General features: G+C 37.1%; 1 protein-coding gene across 3 annotated transcripts in view; it reads right to left on the reverse strand.

Moving 5' to 3' along the window:
• Nucleotides 1-10558: 10558 nt before the first annotated feature.
• LOC126248546 (lysosomal-associated transmembrane protein 4B-like) overlaps nt 10559-16109 on the reverse strand; it is a 169662-nt gene continuing 164111 nt past the window's right edge. For all 3 annotated transcript variants that reach the window (XM_049949609.1, XM_049949610.1, XM_049949608.1), the window contains one exon: nt 10559-14673. In XM_049949609.1, coding sequence (XP_049805566.1) covers nt 14471-14673 — 203 coding nt within the window. In that variant the 3' untranslated portion in view covers nt 10559-14470. The remainder of the gene's footprint in view (nt 14674-16109) is intronic.

The raw sequence follows: 16109 nt of genomic DNA on the forward strand, positions 1-16109 counted from the left end.
CTAATGGAATAGTTTGAAAAGCTGAGGTCTGCCATACAGTTCTAAAACTTTACGTGCTTTCTGTCTTCCTTGTTGGTTGATTGAAGGTTTGAAGTCGTCGATCGAGGAGGTGGCGACAATCACTCATTGTCGGCCGTAGCCGTTGCAGGAGCTGGATGTTGGCGCGCCTTCTTCTCGACACAGTCACCAGGCGAAACGGGCTCTTGATGTGTGCCTGCTAATGTTTCCCGTCCGCGACACCGTGCCAGAAACTATTATAGCAAGTCGAGCGCAATTACATGCTGCGAAACCGGGGAAGTGCGGCAACACGCGGGAGCGTCACTCAACACACCTACTCCATCGCCATTTTCCAGCCAGACTCCCGCTCTGCCCGCGCTCCACGCGGCAGAGTTAACACTACCAAAGATCCTAAACACTTTGGTTCTCCACACGACCTATCGATGTAATCGTTCGATAGCATAGTTTTCCCTAGGCAACACCCAGCGTAAAAATACAAATAGTATTTACAAAACAAACCAATTATACATCGACATATATATATATATATATATATATATATATATATATATATATATATATATATATACAAATAGCAAAACAATTACAATATATAAAGACACAGAAATGTCATATCTTCAGGTAACAAAATAAGGAAAAAAATTTATTGTACAATAGATGGAAACAGGAGGATACGCATTTCCGGCGTTACACACTCTTTGGAAGACGAAAAAATTTTCTTGTCATTGCGACTTCTAGTGGCGCTATCGACTTCCTGCAAATGTGTAGCTATGCGCAATGCTTCTGCTAAGTCACTTGGATTTTCCATCTATATCTGGCGTGAAAAATCCGGCGAGACCCCTCGCAAAAATGCGTCTACAGCTCTATTCTCTGCTTCTTTCAATAGAACTTCATTTGCACGTGCATCTTGCGTTAACTCATACATGTACGCATTCATTCTCCTAATTCTGTCTGAAAATTCTTCTACCATTTCACCCATTTTTTGCATCATCCTCCCCAATTTTTCTCTAAATAATCTTGCACTGTTTTGTTTCCTAAACATTTGCAATAATCCCTCAGCCAACTCTGTGAACGTATTAGCATCCTTTAACCCTTCGTAGTATGCCACATAAGTCTTTGCGTCACCTACTAACCGTAACCTCACCATTTGCAAACACATTTCATCCGACCAGCAACACAGTATAGCCATACTACATACGTCACCAATGAAAACATTCACATCCTCTGATGTTTTACCCGAGAAGGAAGGTATCAAATTAGCCGCTGAACAATCTGCCACACCGGAAAAAACAGTACCCTTGCATTCTACACTATCGCTTCCCAAGCCTGATTGAGTAATTTGCAACAATTGTTGCTCCATCCCCTGCATGTGCTGCTTTTGCAACTTATTTTCTTCAATCGATTTCTTAATTTGCTCTGTCAATGCGGCTACGGCGTCACTTGTTCCTGTTGCACGTGTCTCTGTCATTTTCCGCGTGGTATACCTCACCTCACAAAAATAAAATTGTATTACCCAGAAGCAAGTTAATTCCTAGCATGTCTAATGGCAAGCCATCTAGACTTACCACATTGCCCTGTTACATAACGATAGAAGCCACACACATTGCAAGTGCTTGATACAAATTTATCACAAGGAGCGACACGACCTTTTAATCCACACACTACACATTTAGATGGTACTAAGATAACGTGACTATCATTCCCACGAAACTGTGATAAGTCTACAGGGCTGCTAGGCCTTTCAAATGACACTCTCACATCCCTTAACATTACCCTCGACATGTCTAGCTACACAAAAAACATAGAGAGAAGGTAGTTGCTGGACTCACCCTAATTGGTGTTTCTCGGTTGCTCCACACGGTGCTAGCCAAAGTCGTGGCGTGGGTGCGAATGACACCACTTGTTACGACTTCTGCAACACTTGTTAGGAGCAGACACAGTGGCAGCGCCAAAGACTGAGATGCCCTGTGGTTGAGATGAACTCGTCGACGCTCGGCGCCCCAGTACGGCACGCCCACGGAGCCGCGTCGCCGTGAGGTCAGATGCCGACGCCTGCTGCACTGGCGCCTGGGAAGACGTCAGTCGCGATGTCCGCGAGGTCCCGTCATGGACGGACCATGCGCCGTGGGGCCAGGTTGTCGTGAAGTCCGGGCGTCAGTCACTGGCGGCTCCTGTGACCAAGACCGCGCTGCGGCCGGTCCTGCTGGAAGTTCTCGCTGTAGTTATTCAGTCATGGCGCTGACCGAACTCTGGCCGACCTTCAGATCGGAAGTTGACATCTGGCGGCTAATGGATGACTCCTGCGAGCTGGAACAGACTTCCAGAATCGTCACCTATGAAGATTGAACATTTGGACATGGACCACGTCCGTCCTCAGATCCGAACTGCTTCCTAATGGCTTCTGTCTATTGCTGCCTGCGCTCCACTATTTATTCAGTTAGTCATCATTTATTCCAGGGAAAAGCTGCACGGTCATCAACAGTAACTGTTCTTTCGAGAACAAGTTACTGTCTTCGTATATAACCAAGGATCAAGTATCAGTGAACTATCGTCCAGCAGCAATCCAAGTGTAGATCTAAGGTTTGGTGGAGAGGGTACCAGTGAAAATGTCGCCACGAGTACTCCAATTACAAAGGGAAGAGTAGGTGGAGATAATTTGTTTGTGTTGTTAATGCAGCATATGAAAGAAGCGAAGGAACAGATGGGACAGCTTAAGGATATAGGTCAGCAACGTCAACAGTTAAGTCATCAATTAAGTGAACAAAAGGCGGAATTAAAGAATATTCTTACTGAAAATACTAATCAGATAAGGGAAATCCAGGAGGGTTTGACAGCACGAAAAATACTGTTTAGACAGAGCAGGGTGAACTCAATACTCGTGGGGGAGCAGTAGAAGAAAGGGTAGACATATTAGAAACTAATTTCACACCAGAGTTGTCTAGAAACGAGGAGAGATTCGAAAAGCTAGATAAACCTGTAGAAGCAGAAAATTATAAACTTAAAGCTGATGTTGTTCAGACTAGGAAAGTGTTAGAAGAAAAAGTAACAGCATACAAAAGGAACTCTGTGAGTTAAAATTTACAGACATTACCAATCAAATAAGTAATGTAGAACTGAAGTGTGATGAAAAAATAGATTTGTGTAGAAATAATGTTGTAGATTTAAGTAAGAAAGTTGCAGAATTGCAAGAGAGTGTAGCTCAAAGAAATTTTGTTAGAAATATTTATTGTGTATGGTGTGCATACCTTTAAAATGCTTTCCAGGAGATGGGAAATTGCATCCTGTTGATTTTTTACAACATTGTCAGGATAATTTTAGTAATGACATGACAGACAATGTTGATATTATATTTGTTAACTGATTTTTGGATGTAGAAGCAATCTCATAGACCAATCAGATTGTTAATTCTACCACGTAATATGATGAATTCGAAAGAAAGTTTTTAAATAAGTTTGGTCAGAATCTGAGCAAGCTAGGATTAAAACTGAATTCTTGAATGGTCGAATCTATAGGGAAAGTGATGATAGGTTGAAACCAATTGAGGAAATTAGTGCACTTAGACAAACGTTCTGACGAATTAATACAAATAGATGCCTTAAAAAGGAGATTACTAAAAATATTACAGTGGGAGTTGATTTATGAACCAGATGACTCTGTAGATCAACTCTTGAGATATGTAGATAAGATGGATAGAGCCTTTGAGAGAAATGAGAGGCTCAATAATTACAGATTTGAGAATGAACCATCTGAGGGGGGGGGGGGGGGGGAGTTGGAATCAAAGCAGGAATCAAGGCAGGAGTGATAATGAAAATCAGAATAATAGTAGTGGTTACAATAGAAGTGATAATAGACGGATCAACTGTAGTAATGGGAATGGAAACACAGGATATGACAACAGGGAGAGACCTTGGGAGAATAGTAATAGACAATTGGATAATCACCAATCAAGACGAGGCAATTTAAACTGACAGACACCTCATTGGTAGCCTGTCAGGTTGGGGTGAGAAATAAGTACCAAAATCAGGCTAAACACCACCGGCCTGGAGACATCGAAAACAGATACATAAGACAGAGTAATCAAGATATTGGAGTGGAAATGACAGAACTAACATAAGAAGAGCACATCAGATTAGCAAATTACAGTTTGACAGTAACTTCCAGAAAAGTATGAATGAATATGTTGAAGACAGAAGTATTAGCATCTGTAAGAATGTTGAAGAGTTTCCATTAGAGGAGGATACTATCCCATGTCTATATAATCAGTGTTGTGAAGAAGTTTGCAAAGAAAATGTTAGTTCTGATAGTAATATTGATGAGTTTGGTTTAGGTAAATTAATGGAGGAAGAATCTATTCCTGTTAACCACTTAAGTGATGATACTTGTGCTGGTGTACTTTTCAACAGTTCTGATGATCGTTGTAAAGATGTTGTAGAAGTGTCTAGTATTGGAGGTGATAGCATGTGTGGCAATGTTGATAGTGAAAGAGTCAGTAGTAATGATGAATAGGAGGAAGAATTAGATGGCATGGTGTTTATGGGGGTTAAAGAATATTTAATTAATGGTGAAGAAGATGATTTCAGTAGTATTTGTGAAGAATATGAGAACTAGATTGTGCCAATGGAAACTGGGAAGGTATCATCAGATAAGGAACATGTGGAGAGCCATCATGATTTAGATGTGATGCTAGAAACTTTATCGGGTACTTACAAGGGTTATAGTGACACTGACAGAGTAAAAAGGGTCATCAAGATTATTTGTGAAGAATTGCATTCCAACTGGGAAGCTAGAACCAGTCAGTGGGCTTACAGTGAGATCAGTTCCAGGAAAAGTAGACAGTGTGTAAAAGAGGGACATGACATCAAGCAGTCATCTGATATAGCTCTAAGTAAAATACAGACAAGTAAGAGAAATTGAGTAGACAAAAATGATATAAGTGACTTGGACTTTAGAGAGGTTGAGGATGATCTGTTGCATGAAGATAAGGAAAACACGAAGAAAAAGTCTTAGGTTGCCTGTATATATGTATAAAATTTGCATATTATGAGGGAGTTTGCCTCTTAGACACAGGTAGCCCTGTTTGTGCCATTTCTTAAAACTTTAGAGTCCAGATAAGACATAGTGCTGACTTTGAAGAATATCCTGTTATTGGAATCAAAATTAAGGGAGCAACTGGTAGGCACAGCAAAGTTGTAAACAACAATCCTTAATATCTTTCACCATTAATGATGTACAGTATAACAAGGAAAAAGATAAGATGATGTAGATGCCCTCAGGAGGACACCACATCTTTGTGTCAAGTGTATGGCGAGCACTAGGTGTCTGAGCTACGTAGCATTCTATTTTCTTCTTTTCGTTTTTGGATGCTACATATTTTGCTCATCCACAAACCTGTAATGAAGTTACCTCTCACTATAATAATATCCCTTCTCTGTAGTATAAGTTTTCTGTATATAATATGAATACTGAGTGACATTATTTGAGAAATAACTTGAAAATGTAAACTATGTACTACATTTGACTTTCTTACAGTAATGATTGACCAATAAAATTATAATATATTTTTTATTTCTTAAGATGTGTAAATAATGATTCTTTAAGCATTTCAGACAATAGTTAATACTATGCTAGCAGAAACATAAGTGAAAAGGACATTTTAAAACTAGTTCATGAGAAATGTGTTGTGTAAAACATAGTGAGAAACTTACAACAGCTTTGTAGAGATAAAGATGATAATAGGCTAAAGTGTCTACTATGTATGTAATAAGTATTGTAAATGTTGTTAAGAAACTACTTTCTGGCCATCACACTCTGTGGACAATCTGTATTAGTAAATAATGTTTACTTTTTCTGTGTATGTTATTAGCTTTATGAACCTGTGATGATGTTCAGAAGGTAACTGGTGGGACAATGTATAGTTCTGGGAGTAAACGACAATTTTCTAGATCCATGTGTGTGTGTGTGTGTGTGTGTGTGTGTGTGTGTGTGTGTGTGTGTGTGTGTGTACTGTACAGTGTATAATAGTTATAGATAAGTTATTGTTAGCATTTTCATGACAGAATAGAATCTGGGAGTAGAGATGATAACGGATAGTATTGTAGTTTTATTCTGTAGAGCATGTATTTTATCTGTGGGAAGTGATAGCATGAAGTAGTTCAAAGGTGTTTCTATGAGAAATACAGGCATGGTCATGATTTTATGAATTTGCTGATGAGATGTAGAAATGGATAATGTTAAAGATGTACACATGTTATTAAACGGACAAGTTGGACTGTGACAAAAGACATGTTGTGAAAAGTATGTCATTACAAGATTATGTGATGCAGAACAGTCTGTGAGTTTATGTTTGATATGATAAAGAGTTAAATGAGATCTGGGGGGGGGGGAGGTCAGATATACTGTATAGTGTAATATATTGAAATACTAATAAGAAAGAGAGGATATTATATAATTTATTTTTGTTCATTGACTTTAACCTGTATATAGTTAAATCTTTACAGTTTAGATATGCTTATCTTTGTGTGATTTTGTTTATAAATATGCTAATAGTATAGGATAATATGTGAATGATTTTAATATATTTATACCGGATGTGACCATAATTGTAACCTACACAACTACTTTGAGTAATGAGTCCAACGCTGTTCCTCCCTAGAGAACTGTTTCCAAGATCTTTACCTGACCTGGAAGTGAAAGCTAAAAACTGTGAAAGTAATAGTGGAAGGTGCTATTGCAGCTTAGAAACTGCCAGAAAAAGAGGGGTTGCAGATACAAGATGGACAGTGCAAAAGGACTGATGATTCTGTGCTGCCAGTTCCTTAAGATGTGCAATGTGAAGCAGTGACTGGAGTGACAGCTAAGAACAATAAAATTTGATTTTTCTATTAAAACTAATACTAAGAAAATTTAAATGGTTTGAAAAAATTCTGATTTGAAAATGCCAGATCGTCCATATGTATTTAGCAGCCATTCGTACAAGTAATACTTGTAAGAGTGGCTGGGGGAGTGTATGATGCAACAGCCTCCCCCAAGATCATTATGAACTGTCCGATATCACATTTTTTAATTGCAGCCGTTTATTTATCGTACGATTCAGTGCTTCCTAGGGCCTGTTATGTGTATTTTTATAGGTATCGTTCAGCTCAGTTGGCCCAAAAAACATATTCTTCTTTGTAAATACATATAGAATATTCTGGAATGACGTGCAATCCCGTGATTGTTAATAGATTTTTGTCATTAACAAAAATATGTACATATGCCAAATTAAATATCAGATCGTGAAATTGAAGTAATAAATGTTTAGCAACAAATATTAAGAGGCTGTAGAAATGTTAGCATTAATAACTAATGCCCCTAATTACCATAATTGCAATTTGTAAATTCACTAACCCAAAAACCTCATTACGATTCAAATAAAAATAACAATCATTATCCAGTGATGTAATTTCATTCTTTATTCATTTTTATGTAAATCATTGTAATTAATGATGCTTGTAAATTACGCAGATATTTATCTCTTGTTAGTTACACCACCCAAATTTACGAAATTCCGATATTTGGGAAAACATGGGTGTATTTAATTTATGTAACCTGCGGAAGCACAATGTGTACACTTCGAACAAATGTTAGCAACAAAATCCATTCAGTCACTAATTACGAAATTAAAGGAAAATCAAAATAATTGTTGAAATCAGATTGTGAATTAATTCTCACACATAAAACCAGGATGATGATAAAATTATCATGTTATTTGACATTATATTTTATAACCTGCGCAAATGTAACAGCAGATAGTTTAGATGAAATTGCTTTTAGTTGTAAGTTACATTTTGTAATAAATTAACAATGCTAGCGACTGTTAAAATAGTATTTAATGCGACACAGCGAGGCTGCGAAAGTAGTCAGATTCGTCAGTTGTTTTGCACTTATGTCAGTTCTGTCGATCAGCTGATGTCAATAAATAATTTGTCAATCTTGAAATTTTCGAGATGTTCTCATTATTTTCAGCATCCACAACATAGATGAACTACAGGCCAACACACGTTAAGTAGTAACGTTCAAAAATATCGTTACAAGTCAGAGGATAGGGAGATGAGTGCAGAAGGAGCATAGGTTCTGACAAGAATATTTAGGAGATTTGGAGGGCGGTGGAAAGCTATTCTATGTGTGGTGGGCAAAATTTCGGACAGAATGGATCTCATTTCAGAGCATGATATTAGGAAGTCATGGCCCTGTCGAAGTAGCTGATTAACATATTCCAGGCAAGGATAATGCTGAGTCACTACTGCTGTGCTCCGAAGCTGTTTTGTGAAGGAATCAGCAGTACCAGGATTGGATGCGATGGCCCTGGAAACCTGCTTTTTAACTAGGCTGCTGGCTTAATTACGTGCAGTGAAGGCTGAAGTGAGAATGGTGATGTATTGCTGAAAGAGTCCTCAGCTGAACAAATACGTTTGCCTAAGATGCCAAGGCTGTATGGGAGGGAATGTTTGACACCTCAGAGGTGAAGTAGTTATTGGTAGATATAAAGTTGATTAATGTGAGTAGGAAGGATGCCGTATGTTTGGAATTAGGTGGGTGCTGACTGATGAAATGTTCAGCAGCAGAGAGACCATGTACGTGGGGCATGTTGGTATAGAGGGAGGTGGCATCAATGGTGACAAGCAAGGTGTGTGATGGGAGTGGAGTGGGCACGGATTTTAGACGTTCTAGGAAATTGTTGGTATCTTCGATGTAGGAAGGGAGTTTTTGTACTATGGGTTGCAGGTGTTGATCAACTTAGGCAGATATACATTCAGTGGGTGCTTTAAAGCCAGCAACTATAGGATCACCAGGATCATTGGGTTTGTGGATCATAGGAAGAAGGTAAAAGGTGGGGGTGCGTGGTCTGGGTGGGGTGAGAAGTTCTATGGATTGAGTTGTTAGTCCTTGTGAGGGGCTTGAGGTTTTAAGGAGGGAGTGCGGGTCAGTTTGAATAACAGGTATGGGATCTTGATGGCAGTCGTTGTATGTAGAGGTGTCAGACAGCTGGGTAGACCTTGACTTACTACAATGGTACATTCTTTGTGTGTTGGGAGGGTAATGATGGAGTCATCAGTTTTTATGGAACATAGAGCCTGGAGTTACGTGGTGGACACGTTAGGGTCACGTTTCAGAGACCTGAGGAAGGGTTGTGAGTCAATGCTGGATGTAAGAAATTCTTGGAAGGCTTTTAAGGGATGATTTTGAGGCAGTGGTGGTGGATCAAGTTGGGATCATGGTCTGAACTGTTCAAGGCAAGGTTCAATGTTAGGTTTGCTGTTGGAAAGATTTTGGGGTTGAGTTGCACAGTGATATTTCCAATGCATATTACAAGTGAAGTAAAGGAAGTTCTTCACCAAAGCAGCATGATCAAATGTAGGTTTATGGCTGGAAGTGAGGCCCTTAGATAATACAGATAATTCAGGAGGGGAGAGTGCTTTAGATGAGAGGTTAAGGACACTGTACTGTTGCGACTCGTTCTTGGGATTATGGGTTATTCTTGGTCTGGGAGGCAGTGGTGAAGGCTGTGGGATATTAAGGAGGTCGAGCAAGCTCGGTTTGTAGGAGAGGTGTGGTGCATGACATTAGTGACCTTGGCGCCTGTTTCACCACACATGCCATCTAGATTCTTCCCCCACAAGAACGCTGCAGTTGGGAACTACCACTACAACGTGTCCTTGGTTCTCGCCACTGACCTGGCCTTAATTTACGTTAATTTCGTCCGTCTCAGCTTTTACTCACTGTAACTACTCTGCTTCACTCCGTTTCAGTTTTCTACATCTTTCATTGTCTTTCCTGTCTATTTCTCACTGCCCCCTCCCACTTCCGTTACGTATAGTGCACTTAGCTTACTCACTCTTATTAAGTCGTGCACGATGTTTTAGTAGTAACCTATGTCTTGCATATTACCCTGTCTTCCACCTTTGATCTCTCAGGTTTTCAGATCTCATCTGGTGCTGTCTCCAACAATCAGTCTGTCCTTCTCAGCCTATATGTAAGTCTCCCCTGTCGCACGGTTCTGGGTGACTTTCCCAAAATCTTCCCCTTTTCCTTCCGAGTTCTTCCTTACCCTTCAATACTTCTGCCTGTAGAAGGAGCCACTGGCGCCAAAAGCTTTCCAATCACAACTGTCTTCTATGTGTGTGTTTTGCCACTGCTTGGTGTGTAGATTATATATCTATCTAATTAAATAATTTCATCCATAATTGGTTGTTTTCGTTGGAATAAATGTGTTTCATGTGATCTAAAACCATATATAGTACTCGTAATTCACATCTATTGATCTTTGTGTACTGTGGTGACATTAAGCAAGCCCTGTACAGTAATTAGTCAACACTGTTATGGCAGTTTCTACCCTAAATAGAGACAGAGACTCTGCAATTATCTACATTAAATAACAGGTATGTTACGCTTGGTAATGTGAATCAAGACCTGGTTAATATGTGGCAAAGAAAGGAACGGATGTTATATAAGAGGATCAGTAATTTACTACGAAATAATGCAATTCTGTTTCACAGTGCAGAAATAGGTTACTTTATTAGCATGCTTTAAACATACAACATTAAACCTGTGTTAAATTAGACAGTGTCTTCACAGGACAAAAGCACTATTCATAAAGTTAACACACGCAATTGGATGACCTCCAAATATAAGTCTCTGTTATGTAGAACATACTGAGCTTTTCGTAATTTCCTTTTGTCTATGTGATGTTAGGGGAACTTAATAATATTAAACATATGGATCAACAGAATAATTTAGTTGAAATGCATCAAAATTATAGATTAGCACCTGACCTTGCTTTATTATTCTAGTTAATTACATGTTTTTACACTTCATACATTGACTTTAAATAGTAAATCTGTAGTTCAGGTACATTTATGGGAATCTTTAGAGCATAGTTTCAAATTCCAATGATCACCATAATTATAAAAATAATTTGATTTTAAAGCCAGACAGAACAAACAGAAAGATATAGCCACATTTGCAAGGAAGTAGGTTATCAGAAAAACAAAACAGTACACTGCCTCCATAATAAACTTGCTTCATGAATTACAACAGAACATATGGAAATTCATGTCCATGAACTGCATACTAGTCGAGTTAGTTTCCGGCTTACATAACAAATATGCAAAAGAATAAGAAATTTGTATGAAGTTTCTTAAAACATCTATGATAATTCTATACAACCAGAACTTGGTCATCTAGCTCTAAAAACATGTAAAAAAAGGATGGCAAATTGTCATAAATAATAGTTCATGTTTTAGGTAACTGAGTGAGTAATAAGGAAATAACACCAGAGGGTAGTGTGTCTTTTACATACTGTTATAAGATATTACAGTTATCTCCTACAAAGAACACCAGCTACTCACACAATTTTTATACATATTGCAAGGTGTGAACATCGAGAGTTTATTATGTTTATCTCTTGACATCAATATTAATATATTCCATTGACAGTACAGAGCACACAGAATAATTGAACAGAAATATAATTACTACCTATTGATTGTGTCACATCACTTGAAATCACTCTGTCAGATTTATGCTATGTGCTCTTTATTACCCCATGAGAAACATGTCTTCAACTGTAAAACACAGAACAAGCTGCAGATATAAATAATAGTTCATGTTTTAGGTAACTGAGTGAGTAATAAGGAAATAACACCAAAGGGTAGTGTGTCTTTTACATACTGTTATAAGATATTACAGTTATCTCCTACAAAGAACACCAGCTACTCACACAATTTTTATACATATTGCAAGGTGTGAACATCGAGAGTTTATTATGTTTATCTCTTGACATCAATATTAATATATTCCATTGACAGTACAGAGCACACAGAATAATTGAACAGAAATATAATTACTACCTATTGATTGTGTCACATCACTTGAAATCACTCTGTCAGATTTATGCTATGTGCTCTTTATTACCCCATGAGAAACATGTCTTCAACTGTAAAACACAGGACAAGCTGCAGATATAAATAATAGTTCATGTTTTAGGTAACTGAGTGAGTAATAAGGAAATAACACCAAAGGGTAGTGTGTCTTTTACATACTGTTATAAGATATTACAGTTATCTCCTACAAAGAACACCAGCTACTCACACAATTTTTATACATATTGCAAGGTGTGAACATCGAGAGTTTATTATGTTTATCTCTTGACATCAATATTAATATATTCCATTGACAGTACAGAGCACACAGAATAATTGAACAGAAATATAATTACTACATATTGATTATGTCACATCACTTGAAATAAATCCATTACGATTAATCTTCCCATCACTCTGTCAGATTTATGCTATGTGCTGTTTATTACCCCATGAGAAACATGTCTTCAACTGTAAAACACAGGACAAGCTGCAGATATAAATAATAGTTCATGTTTCAGGTAACTGAGTGAGTAATAAGGAAATAACACCAAAGGGTAGTGTGTCTTTTACATACTGTTATAAGATATTACAGTTATCTTCTACAAAGAACACCAGCTACTCACACAATTTTTATACATATTGCAAGGTGTGAACATCGAGAGTTTATTATGTTTATCTCTTGACATCAAGATTAATATATTCCATTGACAGTACAAAGTACACAGAATAATTGAACAGAAATATAATTACTACATATTGATTATGTAAGATCACTTGAAATAAATCCATTACCATTAATCTTCCCATCATTCTGTCAGATTTATGCTATGTGCTGTTTATTACCCCATGAGAAACATGTCTTCAACTGTAAAACACAGGACAAGCTGCAGATATGTGCTATTATATTTTATTGGTGATGGTATTAGATGGTTGTTAAGTGTGTATTTCTCATTTGGTTTTAAAGGGTATACATAAATGTCTCCAAAGAGCTAAAAATATTCAAAGCAAGGTGTAAATGACTTGCTTCCACTTTGTAAAGTCTGATTGTATCACTTATGCAATAATATACTTTTGGAATTTTATATGACATCACATATTTTGCTTGACATGGAAAATGTGTTTCTGGATCTGAGAGAAATTTTATGACTTAAGGAACTGAGATGATATTTAAATTAAGAAACACAAATGTTCCATTCAAAATGTACTGATATCAAAAATAATTTGGTCAGTGCCCAGCATGGAGAGATACATGAAATCAAGTGTTTGTGAAGAGTGTGTAGTTGGAATATTTAAACATACCAACAATTGTTTTAAAATATTTGTCTTAAGTAGTTTGAGTCTCGTGCTTGCTTATATGAGATCCAGTGATGCAATGTAGGAGACATGGAGTATAAACCTTTTCAGATAAAAATAAATTCTAAGTGTTCTTTTACTTATTTTTCACTGCATACATTGATTACTAAGTGGTATGACAATTTCTGTAATAACTGATTGAAACTGCTTATACACCACGACTGCAACACACAGTCACAGTTAATTTTTTTTAATGAATGAAAACAGTGGGAAAGTTTTTCGTGATTGGAAGCAGATCATTTCATTTATGTCCAGTGGATGTGTTAATGAACTTCCACTGGTTATTTTGGCAAAATAAATGTATACTTCCTGCAGTATTTTTAACTACATGTTATTTAGGCTATATCTAACCCACGTCGAAAATACAATGTAAATATCGCACTTTTTCATGTGCCTCTATCATCTATGAAAACACATGGTTTTTCGTATTGGATTACGCTCAATTTTAACTTAGGAAGACTCTGACTGAATGTTTCAGAAAACTAAATTATTCAATAACACCAAACGCAAAGAGCATGTTAGTACTTGTTTTTGTTTTGTTATAGAATGAACATTCCCAAATTAAATATGTGACATTGCCATCATACATCATAACAATTTTCTTGACAGTCACTGGCAATTATAAGACCACATCTGAAATTACAGAGATACCAGTACTGTCACACTTTGGTAAACATACCGTAATGGATAATATGACAGTGGTTATGGACTCACAGTCCTTCTTTAAGAAGAAATTCAGTGGTCTTTTATGAGGCGAGAATTATGAAGACAACACATCTACTATCCCGTCAGGTTAATGGATAGTCAACAACCATTTCATGTAGCATCTGGAACTGTATTACATTTTACTTCATGGGGGGTTGCAGCTGTGAAGATAGTAAAACTTTTTAGATATTACAAGTCATAACCAGGAAACTTTTCTCACGGGTTTCCTCTTCTAAGTGTAATGTATGTTATTCATTATTTGGAACAGATTGTTTCAAATCCACCATCAGCAGTTTTACTATTATCTTTAATAGTTCTCCCATTTCTGACTGCATACCATGACCTCCCTCTAACAGACAGTCTCCTTAATGTCAACAATTTACATGTGAATTAACTGGACACATAAGAATTCCTTTTTGACAATAATATCGACATTCAGATGTAGTTGAAGAAATAGATTAGCGTAAACATTCACAGGTAGTACGTGTTGATTAAGCTTCGCTCACATTAGCATATTTCTTCTCGCCCTCTTGAATCGGAGGCCTGGCATTTGCAGCACCATTCATTTTTGCGCCATTAGATTTTTGCTTGTTTACTGTGTTACCTTTCTTCACAATATGCACTTTGGGTGCAAGCTTCTGTCGCAGACCTCTATAGAAACTGTAGACAACCAGGATGAAATAAGCACTGATTGCTGGAACAGAAGAAAGTGCTGTTATGCAGAGGTCTAAATTGTCTGTTAGCAAATTTGTAAAGGGTGCTATATTGAACCAAGTGTTTCTTTCCGTGTGACTGTTTACACTATTAAACACGACAGTCATACATCAGCAGTAAAGTGGATTAATGTAAATAGAGAACAATGAAATATAAGTTGTGAAACTGACAACCATGAGATGGAGAAGATTTGCTTCCTTTTGAAAAATGGGGTGGTATAATGTCAATGTCATTTGTCTTGGAAGGCTCTTTTCACAGCTGCATAACTCTATGCTTTGTTGAAAAACTAATCAATCTATGTCATTAGCAACACACTGAATTCACTAAAATCGTTTATTAAGGGCTGTATTTATGTTCTTAGATGTGCCTGAATGAACACTTATTAAATTTTCTTTTTTTTAAATAAAAGATCGATTGCTGATATAATAAAACAGCATTATTGTATCTTTTATCAGAATAATGAACGTTTGTGACGAGTTGCAATGTAACGGACTGATACCCGAAACTGGCTGCTGCCTTTTGTGGACACTGCGCTACCAACTACGGTATTTTTTCGTTTTTCGTTATTTTTATGGTTTGTTCCTTTTTTTATTACTAATTTCCTCTTTTTAGCTTTTTTGGCAAGTCCAGTGACCCACCACTGCACTACATTTTTTAAATTTTTACCTTTGGTCTTTTTAATTGGCCTTAACCTCCTCTACATTGCCCTCTACAAAAAAACCTTCTGCCGGCGTTTGTGCTTCGCTAAATAAAGCGTCTTCTCAACAACATCCACTGAATTTCACTTGAAAACTAAACTTTTCTTGGAATCGAACATTTTCTGTGAACATCAAAATTCTTCTCCGAAATTAAAAATTTAGGAAGAAAATTAGATTTCTTCAGTCCTAAAATATTTTTCGAAACTGAACTTCCTTGTCAACTAGAATATTATTGGAAACTTAAAATCTTCTTATAAAATGAAAAATCTTTGGTAAATAAAATTCTTACTGGGAGGTCTTCTTGCGATCTGAAATGTTACTGAAAAATGAAAAAGTTCATGTTATGTAAAATCTTCTTGAATGTATGTGTAAAATAATCTTCTTCTTGAATCGAGAATAAACATAAAATATGTATAACTTAAGGGGAAAATCTGAACAGAGTGGAATCAAAATGTAAAGCAAAATACACAGTGTCTTCTGTGTGATCACAGTGTCTCGAAACTCTAGAGTGATTTCCCTGCTACCAGTCTGGCCTAGAATTCCCGTATTAAGGATACTGTGCAGTTTGATACAATTGAAATATCATCAGAATTAGTAAGATGATGCTGACCTACTCTTTCGTAGAGATCTACGTTGTGAGGTGTCGTTCCCTACGACATTAATGGATTGAGCTGTTGGTGGAGCACTGCCTGTGAAAAGCAGGGTTCCATGTTCGAAC

This window comes from Schistocerca nitens, chromosome 3 (assembly GCF_023898315.1).
Source record: "Schistocerca nitens isolate TAMUIC-IGC-003100 chromosome 3, iqSchNite1.1, whole genome shotgun sequence".
NCBI lineage: Eukaryota > Metazoa > Arthropoda > Insecta > Orthoptera > Acrididae > Schistocerca > Schistocerca nitens.